The 27,893-nt window shown below is 36.5% G+C and overlaps 1 protein-coding gene across 2 annotated transcripts; it reads right to left on the bottom strand.

Moving 5' to 3' along the window:
• Positions 1-1,762: 1,762 nt before the first annotated feature.
• DCAF13 (DDB1 and CUL4 associated factor 13) lies at positions 1,763-27,388 on the bottom strand (the record flags this gene model as incomplete). Of its 2 annotated transcripts, XM_079722546.1 has the most annotated exons (11): positions 1,763-1,947; positions 4,117-4,280; positions 5,526-5,661; positions 10,490-10,654; positions 13,674-13,756; positions 15,618-15,695; positions 19,396-19,551; positions 21,129-21,218; positions 24,730-24,837; positions 25,413-25,612; positions 27,319-27,388. In XM_079722546.1, the coding sequence occupies 11 exons, from the start codon at positions 27,386-27,388 to the stop codon at positions 1,860-1,862; spliced, it is 1,338 nt and encodes a 445-aa protein (XP_079578672.1). In that variant the 3' UTR covers positions 1,763-1,859. The 2 variants fall into 2 exon arrangements, with proteins under 2 accessions (XP_079578672.1, XP_079578673.1); XM_079722547.1 differs by lacking the exons at positions 24,730-24,837; positions 25,413-25,612 and having other exon boundaries at positions 27,319-27,351.
• Between the last annotated feature and the right edge of the window lie 505 nt (positions 27,389-27,893).

The following is a 27,893-nucleotide window of genomic DNA, read 5'->3' as shown; positions in this document are numbered from 1 at the left end:
CACAGAAGCTCAGATTTACAGACCAGTAGTTGCATTATTTTCTTTGAAACCACACCCAAACTAAGAGCAGTACAGATGCCCCAGAGAACTTTGTTCACCTTGTCAATCAAGTAATTCGAGGCCTACAATAGCTCCTAAGGATTAAAAGGGAAATGGGTGATATTATCAGCCTTGAGAAAAACATGATGAAATATTTAAGATATCCAAGAAAGCATAAAAAATAACAGAATGAACACACAGCTTAAGAAAGAAACCTTATTGGGACTTCCCTGGTGGTGCAGTGGTTAAGAATCCACCTGTCAATGTAGGGGCACGGGTTCGAGCCCTGGTCCGGGAAGATCCCACATGCCGTGGAGCAACTAAGCCCGTGTGCCACAACTACTGAGCCTGTGCCCTAGAGCCCGTGTGCCACAACCACTGAAGCCTGCGCACCTAGAGCCTGTGCTCCGCAACAAGAGAAGCCACCCCAGGGAGAAGCCAGCGCACCACAACGAAGAGCAGCCCCTGCTCGACGCCAACTAGAGAAAGCCCGCGCGCAGCCATGAAGACCCAAAACAACCAAAAATAAATAAATAAATTTATATATATAAAAAGAAACCTTATCAAAAGAGTTAAAATCTCCTGTGTATCCCACTCTGACTGTACCCTTCTCCCACTCTCCAGATTTTGAGCTTTATCATCGTTGTGCATGTTATAATATTTTTACTACAAATATATGTTGTTTTTTGGGGGGCTGCGCTATGCAGCATGCAGGATCTTAGGTCCCCAACCAGGGATTGAACGCTTGCCCCCTGTATTGGGAGCACAGAGTCTTAACCACTGGACCACCAGGATTGTCCCTAAATATATGAATTCTTAAACAACATATTTTTGCTTTGGATTTTTAATTTCTTTTTAACTTATAATTTCCTAAAAATTAGACTTATATGTATTTATAATACAGTTTACTAAACTGATGACTTAAAAAAAAACCAACCTTTGTCACACAGAACTATTTACAATTTAGTGAGATTAAAGTGAAATTATTTAGCAGAATTGGATCAAAGTCACAATGCTGAGAAAAAGGATGTTTTATTATCTTGACTTGACCATATGTTATAAATTACTGTTTATAAAAGTTATATAAATGTAGGCTGATCATCTTTTTTTTTTTTTTTTTTGCGGTACGTGGGCCTCTCACTGTTGTGGCCTCTTCTGTTGCGGAGCACAGCCTCCGGACACACAGGCTCAGCAGCCATGGCTCACAGGCCCAGCCGCTCCGCGGCATGTGGGAATCTTCCCGCACCGGGGCACGAACCCGTGTCCCCTGCATCAGCAGGCGGACTCTCAACCACTGCGCCACCAGGGAAGCCCCGGCTGATCATCTTTAACGTCTCAAAAAGCCAAATATAAATAAAGCACGGAAAATAAATTCAAATGAAAAAAGTTCTGACATATTTCTTCTATGTGTTTATGGAATCCTAGGAAGAATCACTGCAATAATTATCTAAAGTAATATTAAAAGGTAACAAAAGAGATGTTTGGTCTTAAATGTAAATTCAGACGTAGAGTGTCTAAAATAACAAATCAAAGCGAAAGTATATCTGCAATTTCTAACAGCAAAAAATAAGTTAGTTTGTAAATACTGTATTCTTTAATGCAGTAAGAAAGAAGATCAGGAATAAAATGCTGGATAGTCTTATCGACCAGGTCACATTTAAAGATAATTTTTCAGGATAGCAAAAATGTGCAACGATTAAGCTCTACACATACAACTATAACATTCGTTGTTATACTAGAGCCAGTATTTTTATTTGTAGAGTTCACAAATCAAAACATAACAAATACTTATACAGCAGTATTGGTAGGAATACCAAATATTATTTCACAACTGCCACTACGCGTTTCTTCTTCTCTGACACCCTCTGCACAGATCCAGGCTTGCTATGTTTGATACGATTCAGTTCCCTAGAAATAAAACAAAATACACAAAATATAAGCAAGTTTATGAGAAATCATTTTAACCAAAGAAAACTTCCTCAGAAAAATCACCAGGCATTTTCTTTCACTGGAAAACCATCTATTAAAAAAAAAAGTTTTCACAATGAGATTAGGTAAAAAGCAGCTAGAAATCAAGTTTTGTTAACTTATTTATTAGCTTCTTCTCTTACTACCTATCGGTGTCCTTTACTAACTTTAAAAACCTGCTGCAGTTGTTAAAATATTTAAAAGTGACTCAACCCCAACATCTACCCAAAGATAACAAAATAATCATTTGAATAGTCTAATTCAAAGAAAAAAAGAACTCTGTCTTAGAATTTCTACAACACTTCACATGAATTCAAAGACTGCAAGAAGAATATTCCACAGGGGAAATGGTGGTGATGGTAGAACGCTACGCTTTAGAGCCAAAATGTTAGATTCCAAATGCTATGATGAAGCATAGGAGACATATTTTTATCTAACAAATGTTCTTGGCAGTCTTTAAGCTGGAAAATACACAATACGTCTTAATTCCAGCTACGTTAGAAATTATTATTATTTATTTATTTTTAATTAAGGGTACTTTAATTAATTTATTTATTTTTGGCTGTGTTGGGTCTTCGTTTCTGTGCAAGGGTTTTCTCTAGTTGTGGCAAGCGGGGGCCACTCTTCATTGCGGTGCGTGGGCTTCTCACTGTCGTGGCCTCTCTTATTGCGGAGCACAGGCTCCAGACGTGCAGGCTCAGTAGTTGTGGCTCACGGGCCTAGTTGCTCCGCGGCATGTGGGATCTTCCCAGACCAGGGCTCGAACCCATGTCCCCTGCATTAGCAGGCAGATTCTCAACCACTGTGCCACCACGGAAGCCCTAGAAATTATTTTTTACAAACATTCTCCATTTATAATAGTTTTTTAGCATGAGCAAAAGTATTTTCTTATTTTGATATAAGTCACTGACATTGTTTGCCCTTTAAACATATGCTCAAAGATAGGTAATGAAAATTCTCACCATGTGAGATGACCATTGCCCCCACTTTTATCAGGAAAAGGAAAAAGGCCCAGAGAAGTATTCAAAAACACCTCTGACAACCCAATCAAAAAATGGGCAGAAGATCTAACTAGGCATTTCTCTAAAGAGGACATATAGATGGTTAAAAAGCACATGAAAAGATGCTCAACAACACTAATTATTAGAGAAATGGAATTCAAAACTACAATGAGATACCTCCTCACACGGTCAGAATGGCCATCATCAAAAAATCTACAAACAATGCATGCTGGAGAGGGTGTGGAGAAAAGAAAACCCTCCTACACTGTTGGTGGGAATGCAAACTGGTATATCCACTTTGGAGAACAATATGGAGGTTCCTTTAAAAAACTGAAAATAGAGCAATCCCACTCCTGGACATATACCCTGAGAAAACCATAATTCGAAAAGATACATGCACCCCAATGTTCACTGCTGCTCTACTTACCATAGCCAGGACATGGAAACAACCTAAATGTCCATCGACAGAGGAATGGATAAAGATGTGGTACACATATATAATGGAATGCTGCTCAGCCATAAAAGAACAAAATAATGGCATTTGCAGCAACATGGATGGACCTAGAGATTCTCATACTGAGTGAAATAAGTCAGAGAAAGACAAATATCATGATATTGTTTATATGTGGAATCTAAAAAAAGGCTACAAATGAACTTCTACAAATCAGAAATAGAGTTACAGATGTAAAAAATAAACTTACGGTTACCAGGGGCGTATGGGGGGTAGGGATAAATTGGAAGATTGGGATTGACACATACACACTACTATATAAAACAAATAACTAATAAGGACCTATTGCATAGCACAGGGAACTCTACTCAATACTCTGTAATGGCCTACATGGAAAAAGAACCTAAAAGAGTGGAGATATATATATATATATATGTGTGTGTGTAACAGATTCACTTTGCTGTACACCTGAAACTAACACAACATTGTAAATGAATTATACCCCAATTAAAAACAAAAAAACACCTCTGATGCACAACAGCACATAAACTATTCCCTTGAAAGGCACTTTTTTTTTTTTTTTTTTTTTTTTGGTGAGACGCAAGGCAGGGAGTTAGAAAAGGGTACTGAGAGAGAGTCAAATGCTCCAAAACATACTTTCGTCGACGAGCTTCTTTCATGATGCGCTGTTCCTGAATCTGGCTGTAGATAGATTTTGGTAGATGTCGGTGACGAGAAATACGTTTTATGTGAGGATGATGTTGAAATTTCTCCCTTAACCTCTGGTTATAATCTGTGGCTGCTTTTTCTCGTGACGTAAGCTGAAAAAATGCATTTTGATATTTTAATGAATGGTGTGTTTGTTTTGCTTCAGTACAACAAAGTTAGGAGCAATGTTTCCCCAAAAAACTAAATTTTCATGACGTGCGACCAAAACTGCTAATGTAACTATACCCTTTACAAGGTTATGTTAGTGATACCAGGTTTGCGAGCACTGAATCTTTTAGGTAGCATGCCTACAATGTAGATGGATGCCACCAAGTGAAAAAGAGCAGTGCCAAGGGAGCTGGGCTCTGTGAACCACTCTAGGCATAGTAAAAGCACTTAAATGAATCACTCAAAAAAATTTTTTTTCTGTAAAAATAACTTCTGAAACAGAAAAGAAAGCGTCTGATGCCGTAATAACTAGCCTTCGTCTAACAACTGTTAAGGATGATATGATTTAGAGGAACATTTAATGATGAACTGAAACCTAGGCATAGTGTAGTACTTAGTAATCATTAAACCTAAAATAAAACTATCTTTAATTACTACTTATCATATCTTGATTTTCCTTCCATAACCCACACTTAACCTTTCCTTCTTAAACTTAATATTTGTTTCAGTTATAAATACCCTGTATGAAAACATGAGACATTGAGAAAAACATTAAGAACAAACAAAAATCAACCATAACTCACAACCCAGAGGTAACTAGCCAATGGTAATATTTGTTATATTTTCACTGAGTCTTTTTTAAAAGTCTGAAGCTGTGTATTTTTTTAAGTGTTTCACTGTCTTTTTGATATTAAAATACCTCACAGAGACTTGCAGCCTTTGACTTGCCTGATTATTATTCCTTTAACAGAAGAAATGGGCGTTCTAAGTTCTAAGCCTCTAGTCCCTACATCTTTTCTCCCCACCTCAAGGAGAAAAAAAAAAAACAAGAAGGCTCAAATATGATCAAACATTTTAATTAACAAAAGCCTCTGGGGGAATTTCCTGGTGGTCCAGTGGTTAGGACTCAGCGCTTTCACTACCAAGGGCCCAGGTTCAATCCCTGGTCGGAGAACTAAGACCCCAGAAGCCATGCGGCATGGCCAACAAAAACAAACAAGCAAACAAAAAACAAAGGCCTCTGAAGGTGCCTTTGACATGAAAAAAGTAAACCTCATACAACCCTGTTTTGTTGCTAGCCTTTTTTATCACAACTAACACATTTCAAATAAATTCTCTTTATAATATAATGATATTCAATAAATCTAGAAACTAGCTTTATGACAATGAAAGAAAATGGGGTCTCTTACCACACCCAACTTTTCAGAAGCGTTAGCTTTCCATAGACGAATGTTCATTTCATCAGATCCACACATAATGTACTTGCTGTCAGAAGTCCATTTTACACAGATAACATGTTGCATTCTCTTTGTGTGATAGACTTCCCTATAGAAGAGGAATTAAGTTAAAACTCTTAGGATTTTGGTACAGATTTTCTTTAACCACGCCTATCAAGTATCAGGATAACATTTTTGAGTCCTAAAAGAGTATAAAAGAGAGATTAAAATTCATTTAAATGTATTTTTATGGGACCAATCTAACAAGATTCTATTCTAAGTGTTGGGGAATTAAAAATTCCTGCCCTCAGAGATGTTATAATCCAATAAGAAAAATAAGTATAAACAAACTAAGCAAAACTAGATGTCCAGAAAAGATCACAAAATAACTGAGGGCATATAACACAAATAAAATATGTTGAAGCTGGAGTAATTTTGTAACAATAAGGTCAACCACCACACTTTTTTGGGGGTTTCTTTTAATTGAAAAATAAATGCAGTGGCACTCTAAGAGCACATCCTGATATGTTGATCCTAATGTCTGATTTCTGTTTTGGTCAAATTGTTTAAAAAGCTCAATTAATTGAAGTGAGAGCTGATGATTTACATATGTGAAAAGAAATGGAGGGCTATAGAAGTGATGAGGTAAGGATCATTTAATAAATGGAGATGTCAAATATCATACCTATTTGGAAAGCTGTGAAACATACTAAGTGAATTCACAGAATATACTATATTAGGAAGTGTTAAGCAGAGAATTAAAAAGCAAGTAAAAGACAAGGTCAGAAAAAATAAAAGGATGAGAGTTATAGAGAAGTAAAGTTTCCATATCTGGATTAAGTGATTCAAAATGCAGACTACTTGAGGGAAAGGAAACTCGCTCAGTAAATTCTGCACAGTAAAAGAAAACCCGTATGTGATGATGAAATCAAACAGATTTCATATCTATAAAAACACCTCTGAAGTACACTCACAAAACTAGTCTATTACACTGTTTACAACAGATACATTTTGAGCTCTTGAATGAACATGTAGCTAGACCATAAGAAATTTATTTCTAAAAGAGAGTATGGTTAGAAAGAGCATCCTATTAAAAGAAAAAGTAGATGAGACAGACTGCTTTTTCTTCTCTCAATGCTCTGCTTTTACAAGACTCAATTCTTATAACCTCTACCTATTTAAGATGTCTTTTTTCCCAAAGCAATGTATTGAATTTAAATATTAGGAAATTCGATTAGGCTTTGGTAACCATTAAAAATAACCTATTCATGTATTAGATCAGTTCATGTATTAGACCAGACAAATCCAATGGTTAGTCACTTAACCAACTTAGAATCCTCCTTAATGGTAAACTACACAGGGTTCTTAACTTCTAGATAAAGTTTATGCTTGTACTTAAAATAGATACATAAAGTTCATTATAAGTTATACTATTTGGGGATAAATACATTTAAAAACTTAAACTCTTTATATATGTAGTCAAGATAAACGAATTGTTCCGTGTGAATGCAACTGAATTTACTTGTTTGCTAAGTAAATACTGAATGAAATGCCAACAGAAGCTTACCTTCAAATATTCATTTAACTGTACTTTTTGAAAACCTACTCAAAATTTACTTTTAAAATACACTTTAACTACTTTAAGATCTTTCAAAGGAAAACATTTTAAAAATACATATCATTCAAAGCGTTGCCTGTGTTATTTGATGTTTGTAATGATAGGAAACTAGGGCAGACCACAGAAACAAACCAGAAGCAGCTTTCAAGCAGACGAAGGTCAGAGGGAATACCATTTATAACTAAACCCAACAGGAAGTAACACATATTAAATTGTGATTACAAAATCTCGAATGACATCAGGAGACAATTCCCTGGAAACGGGGTATAAGAACTCCTCACTTCATACAGTTTTGGAATAATTTGAGCTTTTAACTAGACTTGCATTTAACTGCCCACACTGGCTGCAGAACAATTCAGTTGGAGCTCAGCTGCAGGGCTCTTGGGATCATAGGTGCCTAAACATTCCCATTTCTCATACTCTTCCTTTGTTCTTTATGTCTGCTTACGCATCATGTTAGAAAAGTATTGTCCTACTTACTACCTTTGGAGGTCCTGGTGCCAAGAAATGATGGAGGGCCACACTCTCTTGATTCTTAATATTTTCCAGAGAGGTGAGAAGAATGGAAACTCTCAGCCTTGCCTTGGGCTTGACTGAACAATTCCCAACAAACCATTCATGACAGTTTGGAGAATATCAAGTTAGTTGTAACAGCCATATAAGAACCAACCCCAGGAGGAGTTCCACAGCAGAGATGACGGAATGAAGATCAAAGTCACCAGAACACCCACTCAGTATGCTTTTGATTCCAATTCAAGCACTTTTTAAATCATACACATGACGATGCTGACAATTATTTGCTAGCAATTCATGATTATACAAAAAGGTTTAGGAATTAATATGGTTTCCTCAAATTAGAGGGGAGAAAGATGCAATTATCACAAGTAAAAATACCAAAGAGTTAGACAAGCAGATTGGCTATGACCAAAAAAAGAGCTGTGTGACTCTAAAGAAGAGGCTCTGTGTGAACACAGGGCTGGGACTAGGGTGAGGCAAATGCGGTGCCTACAGTTTAAACTTTAAGGAAGCATCTCTTTCAGGGTGGTGCAGATGCAGGGCTGGCACTTGCATGACCCTCAGAATGGGTAACTCCTTGAATTCTGAACCATAGGCAGCTCACTAAGATGTACTCTAGTCCTGGCCCTGCTGGAACAGAAAGACGGTGAGTCAGGAGGATATGTCTTTTTTTTTTTTAACATCTTTTTTGGAGTATAATTGCTTTATAATGGTGTGTTAGTTTTACTAGGCATATACCCTGAGAAAACCATAATTCAAAAAGAGTCATGTACCACAATGTTCATCGCAGCACTATTTACAATAGCCAGGACATGGAAGCAACCTAAATGTCCATCGACAGATGAATGGATAAGGAAGATATGGCATATATATACAGTGGAATATTACTCAGCCATAAAAAGGAGGATATGTCTTTGAAAATGAACATCATTTTTTCAGAAAGTTCAGACACCTTCAGCACTGTAGAAGCTAGCTAGTTATCATTAAAAGTAATAATCAAAATTCTTATCATTGCACTAAAATGGTGAGATTTCTATACCCTGTTATAGTTACAACACTAAATTGAATGTTCTTTAGGTTTGCTTTTTTTGAAGTGAAGGAAGGGACCCAGAAAACTTCTCTGCTAATCAATCTTTATGTAGCTGGGGAAACGGCTTCACCAGCTCCACACTGCTGTCCTCTAGAACAGATCATCACCTCCCACCCTCAGTATACAGGTTTTCTGTTCTTTCTTTTCCCTGATTCTGCTTATTTTTCTCCTTTCCTTTTCTATGACTTCCAATCATTCCCCTTTGTCTTTTACCACGTCCATCTTCTCCCACACGAAAGCAAAACTAGGTCACCCAAACAAGTATTATGTATATGCATGCATGTATTGTGTATGTATGTGTGTGTGTGTGTGTGTATATACATATATACACATATACATGTATATATATATATTATCTTAGAGAGAATGTTTATATTTTCTTTTTACATTTTACTGTTACTATTACTGCTGTGTTAAAATGGAGGTGGTGATATCTTCAAGTGTGAGCAACACCACCATAATCCTTTAACTATCATTTTTTATGGGAAAATGTCTTCTAGTTTGCTTGGATTTGCTCTGAATATGCATGAAAGTGCTCTGTAAATCATAGCACACTATACAAGGGGCTGTATCTTACATAGGAGTTAAGTTTTAAAGTTGGCCTATAAAGCAAAAGATCAAATTCAGTCAAAATTATCCTTGAAAACCTTAAAATGCCACAGTTTACTGTAAACTACCTCAATACAATAACATATGACATAATAATAATATGGATGTATAAATATATACTACATTCAGTAACATATAACATGTAGAGGGCCAAGCTGTACAAAACAACACACCTCTTAAATACTAGAATTACATTCAACGTGCTAATACAATGACACACAAACAGAGCGCACGACAGCTGAGCATTCAGATCTCCCACCTCCTAATCATTCCAGGGCGTATACCTACTAGAGTGGGATGGAGGAAAAATGGTCCTGACAATTTAAACTGTTATTTTACTCTTTTTTATTTTTGCCTCAGTGTGTAAGAGCTGAATTTAAATAAGTAAGAAATAACAAATGTAAGGTATTATTGTTATTAACTGCTCTTAAACTGTATTAGGGAAAACCTTATCTAAGTTCTTCATTATCAAATTTAAAAAATTTTTAAGTTTACTACATTTTAGGGCAGTGAAAATACTATGATAGTATCATGATGGACATATGTCATTATACATTTATTCAAACCCATAAAATATATAATACCAAGAGTGAACCCTAGGTAAACTATGGATTTGGGGTGATTATGATGTAGGCTCATCTTACATTCTGGTGAGGTAACAAAAGTACCACCCTATAAGGAATGTTGATAATGGGATAGGCTCTGCACGTGTAGGGGCTGGGAATATATGAAAAATCTCTCTACCTTCCTCTCAATTTTGTTGTAAACCTAAAACTCCTCTAAAAAAATTAAGTCTTTATTTAAAAAAATTACTATAAAACACTTAAAAATAATACTAAAATAAAAGGTTTTGCCCTAAGGCAAACACTAAGATTTCATATAAACAAATTATATAAAGATAATATCCTGTTCAATGAAGAAACTGCCCAGTAGGCTGATATTTTACCCATAGATGATGCAGTGTAAGTTGGTAACCCAAGTCACAACACCTGGGTGTGAGCTCCATCATATACACACAACCAAATAACCTTTCAAAAAAGATAAATGATCAAGACAAGGAAAAAAATCAAACAAAAAAACAAATGTTTAGCGGTAGTAACATACCTGCTTCTACTTTTGTCCACAGGAAAGATTCGAATAGATTTATCAAAACTAGCAGACACAAAGTCTTTCCCAGTAGGAGAGTAATCCACATCAAGCACTGCAGATACGTGATCCATATGTACCATTACAGGAGTGTCCAGTGCACGCATATCAAAAGTATATAAGCTGTAAAAGAATTTTTAATTATTTGATACAGATTTATATTAAAAAAAGCATATGTAGTACTAAGAGACACTAGTGAAAATAAGACTGCTGGCTAAATAATGCACATCTAAATAAATAGCTCAATTCTTTACACAGTAGGTAAGGGATAGGGAAAAATATCAACAGTTTTTATTAGTCCTTAAGATTACACTTACACACTTTCAACCTTATAAACATAAATCTCATTGTAGAAAATATGCAAACTTCAAAAGAGTATGAAGAGTACAAAATTACCTTTAATTCCACCACCCAGAGAAAGTCAGTTAGCACAGTGTAATTATTTCTAATCTTTCACCATACTATTTAATTATGTACCTTTTAATAAAATTAAGGTAATACTGTATAAAGCTCTATATTCTGATATTTCATGTAGCATATTATGAACATTTATCCATTAAATAATCTGAGAATATTTTAAATGTTTTCATATGTAAATATGAGTTAAAATAATTATTTGTTTAAATAAATCTATTAATAAAGTTTCCAACATTTTACTATAAATAATTCTTAAATGAAATTTTAATTTTTCATATTTAATTTTTAATTGAATGGGACAGATTCAATTAGATCTGAATAGATGCCTACAAGTAGAAAAGACATGAGCATATTTAAGTCTTTTGAGTTGACAAATCATTTCCAACGAAGTTGCACTAATTTATACTCCATCAGTGATATATGAGTGAGCACAGCTTTTCAAAGGGTATACTAAAATTAGAAAACTATACTTTGCGCACAATTGGCAAAAACAATGACTTCATGATTTTCGAGGTTTAAAAATTCTTAATCAACAGCTAAAAAAACAGTGCTTCAAATGAGCCAACATGGATGATGGACAGTAGTAATATAGCATTACTGTGACCAAGTTCCCAACATCAAAATACTTCCAGATGTGAAGATTAAGTTTGAGGAGAAACAAGATATCCACATAATTTCAAAGTATCTCCCCAAAGACATGTATTAATTACAAAAGGAAAAAATAGTAACTTTATAGTGGAGAAACTGGCAGACAGTACATTAACTAAGTGATCAAGGTTAACATCACCAGTAATATAATAAGATACACTGACATTATGTACCCCTGATTCAATGCACCAAGAAGGGCATATCAATTTTGTGGTATTCTTGCTAAAGATGCATAATCTCAATGAAATAATGAGAAAACACCAGTTAAGCCCAAATTAAGGGCAGTCTACAATATAATTGACAAGAAAGTCCTTCTCAAAAGTACTAAGGTCATGAAAGAAAAGGGAAGACTGAGAAAGTCACAGAGTGAGCAGGCTAAGGAGACATGGCAATCAAATGCAGTGTGGGATCCTGCACTGGGTCCTAGAACAGTCAAAGAACATGAGTGGAAAGACTGGTGATGGGATAAAGTCTGTAGTTTATAGTAGTGTACCAATGTTAATTTCTTGGTTTTGCTAATTAAACTGTGGGGATGTAAGGCATTAACATTTGGGGAAATTGGCTGACTGGTACTATTTGTGTAACTTTTCAGTAAGCCTAAAATTATTTCAAAACAAAAATTAAAAAAAAAAAGACCTAACACTTCAAAAAGAATATTTTTAAATACGATTATTATGAAAAGTCACTGATGCTAATGATACAAATTTCCAAATACCATGAAATTCTCATCAAGAGACAAGTCATTGTTCTCTTTCATAATCTTCAAACATGCCACAGGATTGTCAGCCAAGGTCATACTGATCTTTGAGGTTAAATTTCTGAGTTGACAACTGCCTTACAGTCCCTATCTAAGGCAGTGGTTCTCAATCAGGTTTGTTTTGTTTTAGAAAATTTTTTTAGTAAATTCTGTTTTAATTTCTACATGAGAGAAAGGCTAAAAGGGCTTCAATTAATGTGGTTTGGTATTGCTAGTTAATGAGAATCCAACTGAGCTTCTTTTTAGTACAGGAAAGTCATAAGAGATGTTTTTAGTTGGTACCACTAAAACATCATGTAATAAGTCCTATTTCTGAGCTAACTTATGCTTTCATAAATAACAGTAGTGGAAAGAACAAAGAACTTAAATACAGACGATCTAAAGTTCAATCTAACGACAAACTTCCACCTTCCCCAAAAAACATGTATTAAGAGTCCATCATATGCACAGCACTACAATAAATGCTTGGATAAAAAAAGATGAATAAGACACTCTTTCCTCATCAGGAGATTAAACTTCCTACATCAATAGCCTCATCTGTAAAAAGGGAATAACATACATGTCCTATCCACCTTACAGGGATACTGCAAAGATAAAATAAGTTAGCTGATGACAAATGCTTCAACAAGTTTTAAAGCAGTATATAAGAAATCATAAAATTCCATCTAGGTCAAGAACATAAGGCTTCTATGTCACCTTTACATGAAGTCACAGAATAATATATCTGCAAATATTAAGGTAAAGCTTGAAACTTTATTTTTCCTTTTGTCTTACTGAATTAATAGTGGTAGCTGATAACATGACCACATGAGTATCAACTACCTGAAGAGCTACACACTTTGTAGGCAGATATTTTTAGTTTCTCAAAACATGTATGATTCAGCCATTATTTATATGGTCTATGTCAGGGATCAGCTAATTTTTTCTGTAAAGTGCCAAATAATAAACATTTTTGGCTTTGTGGGTGATATGGTCTCTGTTGCAACTACTCAACTCAGGCATTATAGCACAAAAGCAGCCATATTCCATACAGAAATAAATGTAGCTATACTCCAATAAAACTTTACAGAAACAAGCAGCAGACAGGATTTGGTCCACAGATCACAGTTTATCATCCATGGTCTGTATCATTTTGAAAACTGAGAATACTTTTTAAGAAGCACTTCTCTAATTTGAGAAATATTTTTTTTTAGCAAAACAAATAGCAATTTTCTAGAGTATAGGAAGGAATACTACCTAGGAAAACATATTTCATTAGTAAGACATACAACTGAGTTATTTCTGATAGAAATTAAGTAAGTTTTAAAGAGGGAAACTTACTTGTAATCTTCGTTTGCTGCAGTAAAAATGAAAGCTTCCATAGGGTTCCAGCAAATTGTATTTGTTCTCATATCTAAGATGACCTAAGAAAAGAAGCATACACTAACCCATTACTATGAAATTAAGTCCCTCTAAAATGGATAAATTCCCACTTCATTTCCTTTCCTTCTTTTCTCACTGATTTAAGCAAGTACTTTAGTAAACACCTATTATGTGCACAGTACTTGGCTCAATGCAATAGGAAAATAAAATCAATAATTGTTTACTGAACACACAGGCAGAGTGCTAAATACTGAAAAATATAAAAATGCTTATAGTTTAGTCAGGAAAAATGAGATACATATAAGAAGAGTTAAAATATAAACAGTGAAGCAGCAAATAATCAAGTATCAAATCCGGGGCAAAATTAATGGTGAGCTTAGGGTTAAAGTGGAGAAGAAAGGTTTCAAAAGATAAGCATGATTTGAGCCGATCTGTGAAGGTCCAGAAATATTATCGTGTTTCTCAACAGGAACATTCTGGCAGGATAATCTTTTGTTGTGTGTGACTGTCCACTGGAGGATATTTAGCCTCTCGGGAGCCGGCCCATTAAATGCGAGTAACAGTCTCTTAAATGTCCCTCTCACACTTCCAAAAATATACTTGGTTGGGTGGTACAACCCCTGAATGAGAACAGCTACATTAAGGAGAGAAAAGATAGAAGAAACATTGATAGTCTAGTAGGTAGAACAGAGAAATAATAGAAAGTAGAATGTCTGCATCCATCAACGTGACATACATGTAACAAACCCTTATGACTAAAGCAAATAAATAAATGGAATACAATTTGGGACCAGATTTTGGAGGCCCTTGAGAGCTACAGTTCTTTTCTTCAACCTAAAAGTAGTGAAGCACTATTATTAACAACTGAGAATGGAGGAGTGAAGGAGGTAGAAATTACTATTATTAAACTAGTACTTCATGTTAGCATTCTGCTAAATGCCTAAGTATCTTGTTTTATTCTTACCATTGGGCTGCAAGGTAGCTATTAATACCACCATTTCACAGGAGAAACACAGGTTAAGTTACCTGCTTAAAGTCTAACACCAAAGTTCATGCAGGATCTTCCCTCCATATCACATGAATGAGTGAAATGATTGGAGTGGTAGTATACTTTGGAAAGATTATCCTATTTATCTAGTTCAAACTTCAAGGAATATAGTCTACTCCTAATATTTCTGAATTTATTACCTGTTAGGAACAACAAAAATATTCAAAACATTTCTGTTACCTGTGGACTATGACATCGGACTTGTGGCACATGAACAAGGTCTAGCTCTTCTTGCACTCTCTCAATTCTAGCACCTGAAATCAACTTTATACCTTTTTACTTATAATGGCACTCCCCTCTTTACCAACAATATTTCTCTCCCTCTCTAGAGTCAGCTTAAGGTTGTATTAACTTTGACATCTAAGTCCTGGAATGACTGCTTTAGAACTGTTGGGAAATCTGACACCTTGAACAGGACAGAGCTTGTCTAAATAAAACGTCAAACCCCTTGGCATGTAACTAAACAAATAAAGGTAGTTATGTAAATTCGTTATAAAACTTTCTGGAATAAAATACCATATGTGTCATATGATAATCACAGGGCCTGACGTAACGGGATGCAATACTTTTTTAAGAACTTCCAATTCAGTAAGTACAAACTAGATGCCTAAAATCTGCTGGCATTATGGAAGACACAAAGACTAGGATACAGTACCTCATGGAAATTTAAGGGTCTGTAACAAGCAACAGGAAATTGAGAGAATGCCATTATGGTCATTTTGGGTTCTAAGGACACCTCTATTAAAGAGTTTTTTTTTAATTCTGAAGAAACATTTGCTCCATATTTTCAGTCACTCCACTTACAGGGGGATGCATTAACAACTGTATAAAGCAGAAGACAAATTGAAACTCACCTTTTTCAGAGGAGTAGCTTGCCTCATATCATATAGTACTATATTCCTGTCAGAAGCACAACTTCCCAAGAGAAATGTCTAAAAATAAGTATAACAATCATCAGTTTAAAGCTAGGCTTGGCAGCAAACCATGTCCATTCAGTGAACAAATGATTTAATTACCCTCAATGTTTATGTTTAAGATACAAAGTTATAACATTAAAGTCCATTTTCAGAGGGTACAATGAATCACTCATAATCTCAGCAACCTAAGCCAAGTATTTTCATTGTTAAATCCCCAGTTTAGATGCCTGTGATGATACTGTACAGATAATTCTGCATTCTATTTTAAAACAACATATTTTACTTATCCATGCTTCAACTTAGACCTGTTTCCTGTTCTTCAGTATTATAAATAACACTTCAAAAAACATTTGCCTACATTTAGCTCTCCTTTTTCTAAGGGTAAGATTTTAGTAGTGGCATTACTCAATCAAAAAGTATGAACAATTTTATGGCTTTTGATATTTAGGAGTAATTGTTTTCCAAAGAGTTGTACCAATATACATTACAATGTGGAAATATATTAATTTTACTGCAACTGGGCAGCAATAGGTAGTGCCATTTAAAAATAATATCTGTATGGCAATATTTCCTATATACTGTCATCCTTTGGCATCTGTGGGGGACTGGTTTCAGGACCACCCACAGATACCAAAATCCACAGATGCACGAGTCCCTTGCCCTCTGTAACCACAGACACAGAACCCGCGGATATGGAGGGCCTACTATATAAATTACTACTGCTTTATTAGCAGTTAAACATTTCCTCAGGTTTATTAACTCTCCGTATAAACTAGGCGTGTCCTTTGTCCAACTGTTCCAAGATGTTTAAAATATTTATTTGTAAGTCAGTTATAAATGTGCTAAGTGCTTACATAATCCTTGGCATTAAGTGAAAATAAGCTGTCTACCCACCAGTGGAGTCCCAAATCCCACCCTCTGTAGTACCATTCCTCCTCAGCCATGGTTCCTGATACAACTCTTGGCTTCTGCCTCTATTATTCCTACTGCAAGCGTTAAGAGGAACTAGAAGAGTTATTTACTAAGCAGCTGTATGGCCTGCCAGCTCCTACTACATGGGTGTATATAGTTCAAATAAAACTCATAAAGCCAATGCTACCATCACCATCTCTTCTCAGTTCTTTCCAAAACCCTCCTTCTTAAACCACTTCTTCTCTAAGCCTTTCCCCTAGTGACTCCTCTCAACCTTTCTTAGTTTCTCATTATGTCACTCCAAAGTCTGACCAGGTTCTGTTTCTAAAAGTAAAGACTTTAATTTGAACAAAGCAAAAAATTCTACCTAGACGGAAAGCTGACTTTCATACTGTAAAATGTAGCACTGCTCAGCATAAACTTTCGGCTTTATGAGAATTCTAGGCTTCAATATTTTAACAAAAAATTAATTATTAATGATTAGGAGACAAATACACTCCATTTGTTCATAGCAACATGCCCTTTCCATTAAGTTTAAAACAGGGTAACAGACATGCACACCATTTGCTTTTACCACTAAGTCAGTTCGTAGGTTAATAAAACACGCATTCACACACAGCTGAACAAATAGTTTTTATACAGGCAAATTTGAAAAACATGGTTGCTAGGTCATCACTCATAATTAATTATGATTTTAGAATTGGCCATCAGCTCTTCTGACACAGGTGTTCACCAAAACAGAGAAACAAAAGATCTCGTTCACCTTTAGAGAACTAGGAATCAGTATCTGTCTGTTCCTCCTGTTTATTTTTTTTTAAATAGCAGTAACACCACCATCTTAAATTTGGGGAGCACCTTTTAAAAATATTCACATATATTATCACATTTTACGCTTACAACAAACCTAAGAAGCACAATGAAGATATAATTAATCTCATTTTAAAAATAAACAAATACAGAGAAAAATTGTGACTTGTATAAGGTCAATGCAAAGGCATGCTGGCAGGAAATACAGTTCCAGCCTAGGTCCACCACAATACAAGTAAGACATAAAATGTTCCCACAAGTGGCTTGTGTTTGTAACCTGCTTCTGCCTAGTGTCACCTCGGGCTGGCTCTGCAAAGCTGGCTTGCCCCTTCATGCCATATCTCACTTCTACAACCAAGGGGAACACAGGGAAGGTAGACAGAGGATGGAGTGAGGAAGATATAGTAGGGACAGATACCCTGTACCAGCGAGCAGCAAACATTTTCTGTAAAGGGCCAGAAAGGAAGTATTTTAGGCTTTGTGGGCCATATGGTTTCTGCAGTGCTTACTCTACTTTGTAGTGCAAATGCCGTTACAAACAATAAATGAGCAAAAGGGCACGGCATGGCTGTGTTTCAGTAAAACTTTTTTTTAAACAAAAACAGACAGTGGGCTCACAGACCATAGCTTGGCAACCCCTGCTCTAGACCTGCAGCCTCTCCCAGAAGTGTATATGCAGGTGTGTGCTGGAGGCAGGAGGGCATCCTCTGACTGACTTCTCAGCAGCACCTCAAAGCCAAGTTCACATCACACCGCAGCACCTCAGTCTTAATACGCTGCTACTGTGACTTAACCTTTTTTCCTCATTTATCAGTTAGGGTCTCCAAGAGTGTAAAACTTGCAGATCAGGATTTTCTCTGATACCATCTAACAAGATAATCTCCTGATGATTTCTAAAATCAGCTTACACATGCAGTGATTTCCTTTTCTTTCTGCAGGAAAAGCCATCTCTACTGAGTCTTCTGGAAAATGAGTTCATCATTTGTTATGTATTCAGGAAAAGCTCAGGGAAAAGTCTGGAGTCCAGGGGATAGCTTAGCCTTCAGGGAAGCCTCCTTTCCCAAATTCGGACCTGAATAAACAATAAGTAGGAACTTCCCTGGTGGAGCAGTGGTTAAAAATCTGCCTGCTAATGCAGGGGACACGGGTTCGAGCCCTGCTCCAGGAAGATCCCACATGCCACGGAGCAACTAAGCCCGTGTGCCACAGCTTCTGAGCCTGTGTTCTAGAACACGCGAGCCACAACTACTGAAGCCCGTGAGCCTAGAGCCCGTGCTCCGCAACAAGAGAAGCCACCACAATGAGAAGCCCGCACACCGCAACCAAGAGTAGCCCCCGCTCGCCGCAACTAGAGAAAGCCCGCACGCAGCGACAAAGACCCAACGCAGCCAAAAATAAAACAAATAAATTTATTTTTTTAAAAGTAGGCTAATCTCTAACTCTTCCCTTAGACCTGGAAGAAATCAGGAATCACAGTTCAGACTTTTGAGCAAAGAAAAATATAATTATCATGTAGTACAAAAATAACCATGCATATTATTTTGAAGCACTGGTGCCCCTGCCACATACAAATAATTAAAGAAAACAATGCTCAACACTCCTTCTCCTGACCTCCAAGAGAGTTAAGAAAAATTAACATTTTCCTAAAGGTACAAAAATGTTAATCTGTGGAACATCGAGTGTTGAAGGCACAAATAAAACTGGAGTTTCACTGGACAGTATGTGCTTGGATTCTACCCCCACGAGCACATGCACACACTCACCTCTTAACAGTGCTGAACACTAGTATCTGGGACTATAACTGCAGGCAAACATGTCGAGACCTGACCAAAGGTATCAGAACTCAGATATAACCTGGAAAATGGACCGAATGCTAGAACACCACTAAAATTCAGAAAATTCTTGTATCATACATTCAAAAGTTTCCTAAACAGAGCTGAAATGACTAGATAATAAGAAAACAATAAGCAGAACATATTTCAAACGGGAACATTACCTCAATTGGGTTAAATTTAACACTGCTTATGCTGTCAAATCCCCAAGTCATTGAACATATAGGACTGGTTCTTTGTTCATCCCAAATGTCTACTTGCTGTCCACATGTGGCAAAAACAGCTTCTTTCCAGTGATGATCAATTCCTGTATATACTGTCTTTTAAAGCAAAGATGTTGTTACAGATGAGTCTTTTCATTAGTACTTCAAATCTACAGAATATTTTAAATATATTTCTCAACACTCTCATTTGTTTAAGAAAATCCCAGCTCACAAAGAAGTTTCTTTGAAGCCCTCACTGAAAGGAGAAAACTCTACCATAAGAAATGATGTTTCTTATCACACCTTCTGGGGATAAAGAAAAAATGTTAACATGGGATGTATTTAATTAAGTTTGAATACATATCACTGAAGTAATTTTTAAATCATCATTGGGTATTGAAGGATCTTGGAACCAACTAATGAAACACAAAGGTAATTTCTAAAAAACTTAATTCCACATTTAACATATGAAGTACTGATTCCCAGGACAGAAACACAGATACGGACAACTGCATTAAAATTTATGGGGAGAAATAAAATTGGTGAGCGTGGATGCTAAGACTGTTAAAAGCAATAAAATCTCATAAATTTGGTATGATTTACTTAAAAATATGCGACTCATCTATTCAGGACCAGCTTAAAGTCTACCTTTGTACTGTATGGCAAAAAATGTTTGCAAAGCAAATTAAAGGGAACTATTTAGCCAATACTCTAAGCTTTTAAGAACTCTTATCAGCATCCGCAGATTTAGAATTATTTTTATTCATGAAGGCAAGTCCTACAAACTTTTCCATAATAAGAATTAACCCCCAATACCACAGAGAAGGGGTAACACTAAATGTTTCAAAAATCTTTGGAACTCCTAGAGAAAAGACATTTTACAAGAATGAAACCAATTTTGTTTTACGAATTACTATTTTTTACCATCTGCAAATTATTTCCATTTCATACTAATATCCCACCTCCATGTCCCTTCAAGAACACATAGATCGACCATTAGAACACAGGAAGGCCCTGATCATGGGCTGGACCCCTCATTTAAAGAAAGAACACTTAGAACTTCTTGAAACCTGAAAAGCAGAACCTAAATATATACTAAATATAATACTGAAATGACAAAGAGATTTTAAAGATGTGATATTTAAAGATTAATTCTAATTTTAGAATTTCACTTAGTATCAAAACATAAGCATTAAAAAACATGGGTAGGCCCAATTATCTGAACTATTAAGCTATAACTAAACTATATCATCTGATTTGCAGAATGTTAAGAAATGTAAGTAAGATTTATACAAAAACCACACTATTACATTTATTCATTTCCTAAAGAATTCTTTCAAGTAAGAAATTCTGAGCTTTGTGAAAGATCCATGATGATATAAATCAGAAGCTGAAGCATTTTTTTCTGACCTTACAGATTTCCTCCCATGTTCTTGCTCTAGGAAATGGTTCACTGCATCCTCTAGCTAAAAACAGAAACTGAACCCTACTGGAATGAACACCGAAGAACTGTTCAAATTCTTGAACTGCAAAGAACATTCATTGCATTAAATGTTGCTTAGAACAGGCCAATTATTGCAGCCTAAAGTCTCTGATTTCTTATTTATATCTTTTTTGAAATTAAAATTATGAAATAATTGTAGGTAAAAGAGAAGAATTCTAATAGCCAAGTATGGGTCAATTTATTTTTGTACCTTTCCTAATATTGTATGCAATGGTTCCTCCTCTTCTCCATAGCTTGGTCCATCCATTTTCCACTGCTTCACAGTTTTGTCATCACCAACCTAGAAATATTTATGATGATGATGATAATGAACAAGTTATAAACTGTAAACTTGCCAACACATACATCAAATTATAAACCTCTCAGTTTAAAAAAGAACACACACCATATTCTTCCAGTACTGTATTTATTGATGCATTTATGTCCCACCTTGTTATAGTAAAGATTTGTGACAAACACATGAAGTACACAAAATTTAAAACAGCATGAGCAGAGCAAAAGAAGAGTAGGGTAGAAACAAAGTTAGGTCATAAACATGGCAAAAACTGCATTATTGTAATAAAGATGACTTCAAATTAGGGAGAAAAATGAATTACAATAAAATGGTATTGTGAGATCAGATCGGTCATTTAAGAAGTATGAACCAATCTGATATCTTATATAAAAATAAAATTCCAGGTAATTTTAAATGTAAAAAATGCAACAAAACCCATAAAAAATACTAGAGAGAAGGCATTTTTAAATCTTGGCATGGGTAAAGTCCTTCTTTGCATGACACAAAACTCTAGAAACTATTAAGTCAGAGGTTGTCAAACTGTGAAGTGTAGACTTCTGAAGGACCCTGAGAATTTTTCAGGGGTCCAGGAGGTTGAGACTATTTTCATGTTAGTAAAGGCACTGCTTGTCTTTTCACTAAGCTGACAGCTGCACAGATGGTGAAAGAAATGGTGGGTAGAACTGTTGGCGCCTTAGCCCAAATGAAAGCAAGGCAACAAACTATGGTAATTTAGACTTTGGTATGTGGCAGATATGTTCAAGATATTAGGTAAACATCAATTTTACTAATTTTTTTTGGAAATGTTTCCTCAGGCAAGGGAAACAAATGGGACTCCATCAAACTTAAAAAACTTTTGCACAGCAAAGAAAACTATCAACAAAATGAAAAGGCAAACGATATTTGCAAACGATATATCCAATAACGGGTTAATATCCAAAGCATACAAAGAACTCATACAACTCAGTATCAAAAAAACAACTCAAATAAAAAATGGGCAGAGGCTCTGTATAGACATTTTTTCAAAGACAAACAGATGGCAAATTAGGCACAGGAAAAGATGCTCAACATTACTAACCATCAGGCAAATGCAAATCAAAACCACAATCAGATATCACCTTAGATCTGTCAGAATGGTTATTATCAAAGCCAACAAATAACAAGTGTTGGTGAGGATGCAGAGAAAAGGAAACCTTTGTGCACTGTTGGTGGGGATGGAAATCGATGTAGTCACTATGGAAAACAGCATGGAGATTCCTCAAAAAATTAAAAATAGAACTACCGTATGACCCAGCAATTCAACTCCTAGGTATTTATTGGAAGATAACAAAAACACTAATTAGAAAAGATATAAGCACCCCTATGCTCAATGCAGCATTATTAACAATAGCCAAGACAGGGAAGCAACCTAAGTGCCCATCAACAGATGAATGGATAAAGAAAATGTGTTATATATATATACAGTGGAATATAACTCAGCCATTAAAAAAAGAATGAAATCTTGCAATTTGCAAGAACATCAATGGACCTAGAGGGTATAATGCTAAATGAAATAAGTCAGACAAAGATAAACACTGTATGATTTCACTTATATGTGAAATCTAAAAAACAAATGAACAAACATAACAAAATAGAAACAGAATTATCAATATAGAGAACAAAAAGGTGGATGCCAGAGGGGAGGGGGGAGGGGAATGAGAGAAATAGGTGAGAGAGATTAAGAGGTATGAACTTCCAGTTGCAAAATAAGTGTATATAGTCAATAACTATGGGTATCTATATATGGTGACATCATAACTAGACTTACTGTAGTGATCATTTTGAAATGCATAGAAATATTGAATCACTATGTTGTACACCAAGAACTAACATAGTGCTGTAGGTCAATTGTACTTCAAAAACAAAAAAACAAACTTACAGAAAAAGAGATGAGATTTGTGGTTATCATAGGTGGAAGGGGGAACTGGATGAAGGCAGTGAAAGGTACAAACTTATTTATAAGATAAATATTAGAGATGTAATGTACAACATGATAAATATAATTAACATGGCTGTATGTTATATATGAAAGTTGTTGAGACTAAATCCTAAGAGTTCTCATCACAAGAAAAAAAATCTTTTTTCTATTTCTTTAATTTTGTATCTATATGAAATGATGGGCGTTCACTAAACTTACTGTGATAATCATTTCATGATGCATGTAAGTCAAATCATTATTGCTGTACACCTTAAACTGACACAGTACTATATGTCAATTATACCTCCATAAAACTGTTTCTAATCCCCAAAATAAAAATGTTTCTAAACCTAACAACTACTTTCAACTGTTTTCACTCCCCCGGAGTGACTATTATTGCTTATGCAGACTATTAAAACAGCCTCCAAACTGATCACTTACTGCTGTCAAAATCTCAAAGCTCAGCTTAGATTCTGTCATTCCCCTATTAAAAAGCTTTCAATGAACTTGAACAGGTATTTGTACATGATAGCATTATTCACAAAAGCCAAAAGTTGGAAATAACCCAAACGTCCATTGATGGATGAATGGATAAACAAAATGTGGTATATACATATAATGGAATATTATTCAGCCTTAAAAGGGAAAGAAATTCTGATACATGCTACAACATGGATGAGCCTTAAGGACTTTATACTAAGTGAAATAAATGCGACACACAGGGACACACAGAGACACAAAGTTCAACAGTGACTACCGGGAGCTCGGGGGTGGGAGGTAGGGGTGGGAGATGTGGAGTTAGTGTTTAATGGGTACAGAGTTTCAGTCTGGGAAGGTGATGGTGTACAATGATGTCAATGTACTTAATGCCACTGAAATGTACACTTAAAAATGGTTAGAATGGTAAATTTTATGTTATGTGTATTTTATCATACACAAAAATCCTTCAATGATGTATTAATAACAGACAAAGGAGTACAAATTGTTCATCTTGTTTTGTTTCTTTTTTTAAAGTGGCTTGCTTTTTTTTTTTGGTCTGCCTTGGGTCCCCGTTGCTGTGCACAGGCTTTCTCTAGTTGTGGCGAGTGGGGGCTACTCTTGGTGCATGGACTTCTCATTGCAGTGGCTTCTCTTGTTGCGGAGCACGGGCTCCAGAGCGCAGGCTCAGTAGTTGTGGCGCACGGGCTTAGTTGCTCCGCAGCATGTGGAATTTTTCCCAGACCAGGGATCAAACCCGTGTCCCCTACGTTGGCAGACGGATTCTTAACCAGTGTGCCACCAGGGAAGTCCCTACTCATCTTGTTTTAATCCCACTTCTGAGTGTCCTATAGAATATTAGTTGAGTAATATGTTAAGTAATTATGTATAAAAAGATTGAAAAGTATGGAAAAGGCTGGATTACATAAAGAAAACCAGGACTTTTCCAAGTTTTAATAAGTTATTTTGCACTGTGAAACTCTGAAAGGGTCTTGGTCCATGTAAATGAACTCAGAAAATATTCAATTACATCAGTCTTATACATGTTGAAAAGAGTTAATGATTTAACTGCATTATACTTACAGTAAAAAAGGAAGTCCCACAAAAGCGAGTACATATTCCTCGTACAAAACCTTCATGTGCTTGTATCATACGAATACATTTTCGTTTAGTTAAGTTCCAAATTCTAACCTACGATAAAGCATACTAGGAAATTTCAGTGAATTATAAATAAAAAACGTTCAGGCACAGGAGTACATTGCAAGAAAAATAAATTCAACACTGAAAAGGCTGTAAATCACTCTACCAGACAGCTAAAAACAAAATCCTCTATATTAAAATAATGCAATGTCTATGGATAAGAATATCAACAAGCAGAAAACTGAATCTGTTAAATGCTCTGTTGATTCTAGTTTAAAGTGTTTCAAAGCTTTCTTTCTTTGCCAGAGTGGGGAAATTAAGTGTTGAATTGTTAATAACATCCTCTGTGGAAAAACACTCACAGTTAAATATCTGTACTGTAAACATGCCTTATTACTTACTGTCAAATAGCCTTAAGTTATACATTTTAAATATCTTAGGTTTAGATAAGAAACTACTGAAATTACCAATTCAAATAGAATTTACTCTTGAGAATTAAAAGAAAACAGAACATAGAAAAATAAAATCAAAACAGTTAAACCCCACAGTAACGCACAGCTAAAGGAAGAACATTTGTAATATAACTATTTTTAGTTTAAAATATCAACGATTAGAGTGACACTTGCCTCTCCATCACATGCCCCAGAAAGGACAGTAGCCAGACTCTTCGGATGTTTTGCCAAGCAACTGACTCCGTCTCGGTGACCATCCAGGGAAGCAAGGAACGGTTTCGCAAAAACCCGTTCCAGTTTGGTGGCATTTAAAGCTCTTACATATTCTCGTGGGACCTCAAAAGGATGTAAGGTAGGATCATAGTTTCTTGGAACTGAAATAAGAATGATTCCTCTTAATAAAATAATTCACATTTAATATTTCCTGTGGTCTTCCTCAGCTAATCATTCAATTTGTTCCTCAAAAAACCTTTATCAGGGACACTGTCTGTGCCTAGCACTGTGGAGAATACAAAAGTTGAAGACCCTTTGTCCAAAACCTTTCCGAAATTACCAGAAAATCATGGAATTGTCTTCCTTATTTTATGTTTCACAGAGCTCCAATACTTCAATCTTTCCATTTTGTTATCTATTAACACTTCCATCCAGAAACTATAAAGAAATAGGAAGATGTTATAAGAAATAAGACCCTTAATAACAAGATCAGGTAACTAATAACTTCCTAACCTCAAGATTCTGTGACCAGCCAGTCATTCACTCATTCCTTCATTCAGACATTAATAATGCAACTCCTAGGTACCAGGTGATGTCTAAATACAGGATATAGAACCAAATACGATTGTACCACTCTCTGCAAGCTCAGTCTGATGGGAAAGACTGATAGTCACAATAAGAACGAGGCAATGTAATAAAAACTCTGATATTAGTATAAAAATATGTGACAGAAGCATAGAAGGAGAGTGCTTAAGTGTGTACAGGATGGGGGGAAATGTGCAGGGGATAAGTTTGGAAAGATTATTGTTCAGAGAAAGCTTCCCAGAGCTAGGAGAGAAACTGGGTGAGGGCTTGTGACACAGGATGCCTCAAAGAGAATGACTGAAATGCATTCAGACTGGCAAGAGTAAATGTAAGCTAGCTGTGGGAAAAGTAATCACTGGTGAAACTGAAGAGGAAGATGCGACCAAGTTCAAGGAGTAGGGATGATGTCAAGTCCAAATGACACAACCTAATTTGCATTTTAGAAGCATTACTGTTTTGTTACTTAATATAACTTAATATATAATATATTTACTTAGCATTGCTCATAATATACATATATAATCTCCACGACTCAATGATAGTGAAACAGCCTCACCTTGTACGGCTTAACCCCTTACTCAAACTCCGAAGACATGGCCCTTTTCTTATGCCTTACGTTTATTCCTGCCTTAAGGCATTGCACCTGTTATTCTCTTTGCTTAGAATAGTCTGTTCATACATGGATGGTCCCTTGTCATTTAGGTATCACGAGTTATAATTCATAAGCAGTCGGCATGTTAATGGGGAAACAAGACACCCAGTAACAGAAAAATAAAGCTCATTAATTTCATTTTAGCCATTCCCACATCAAACTTCTCCACAAGTTTTTAAGAGAGAACTGATGGCTTTACGTTTCACCTTTATCTCTTTCCACATCCAGAAGGACGTAATTTTAAGTAGTAAATTAACCAAAAGTTAGAGCAAAAGGAAAGGTTTAAAGAAGTCTGCTCAATTGTTAAATCCGTCAATCCACGAGTTTGGCTCACTCAAGTTCCACTTTTCTTCAACAGGAACCTGAGAACAATCAGGGAACAGCAGCTGGAAAGGGGGAGGTGCAATCATTTCCCCATATAACTAACTTTCCCTCTTACCACTAGAGAAAGTTATTAGAAAAAGTACTTGAAGACAAGGGTTCTGCTACCCAGTACCAGAACGGCTTTATGCCCTGGCGAAAGGGAACAGGAAAAGAACGAGAGTGGAACACCAGGCTCCCCTCCAGCTTTATTCCGTGGAAGCCGAGGCCAGATCCAAGCCTGGCGGACTCCCGACTAACTTGTCTCACCTCTCTGTAAGTCCAGTTTGGTTTCGCGGACATAGCTGTCCGGGTTCCGGCTCAGCATCTTCACCTTCATCTTGTTCCTAGCTCTTCCCTACTCCACGAGCCTGCCCCTTCAGGTTCCTGTTGCCCCCGCCTCCTCCTCTACCAACACACACCACTTCCGCTTCTTCTAGACTACTTCCTGTCACGTGGCTTCTACGGAGCGGAAACCGGGTTTCACTGGGCCCTGCGGTGCTCCGTAGTTTTGCGGACAAAGGTTGGCAGGGGGCGGTGTTTCAGAGGTGGTCTCCCATCCACGCCCTTCGGCCTAAGCCAGCCGCCGAGGTGGGCGAGGCGGGGCGGGGACTTGGCGGAGGCGCCCCGCCCCTTCTCACTGTCCTCCAGGTAGGCGTGGCGTGCGGCAGCACACTTCTGTACCCCTGGCCCCTGGGTCTCTCGGCTTCATCCCGCGCCCAGGCGTGTGACTCCACGCGCGGGTCCCGGAAGTGGGCTCGTGCCCTGCGGTTTCTGCTCCAGCGTGGCGACCGTCGCCACGGTGGCGGCCACTGCATCTCTTCCCACTTCCACGGCATCACCGG

Source organism: Hyperoodon ampullatus (assembly GCF_949752795.1).
Source record: "Hyperoodon ampullatus genome assembly, chromosome: 17".
NCBI classification, from domain to species: domain Eukaryota; kingdom Metazoa; phylum Chordata; class Mammalia; order Artiodactyla; family Ziphiidae; genus Hyperoodon; species Hyperoodon ampullatus.
Note: the sequence above shows the minus strand (reverse complement) of the source record. Positions and strands in the feature narration are given on the sequence as shown.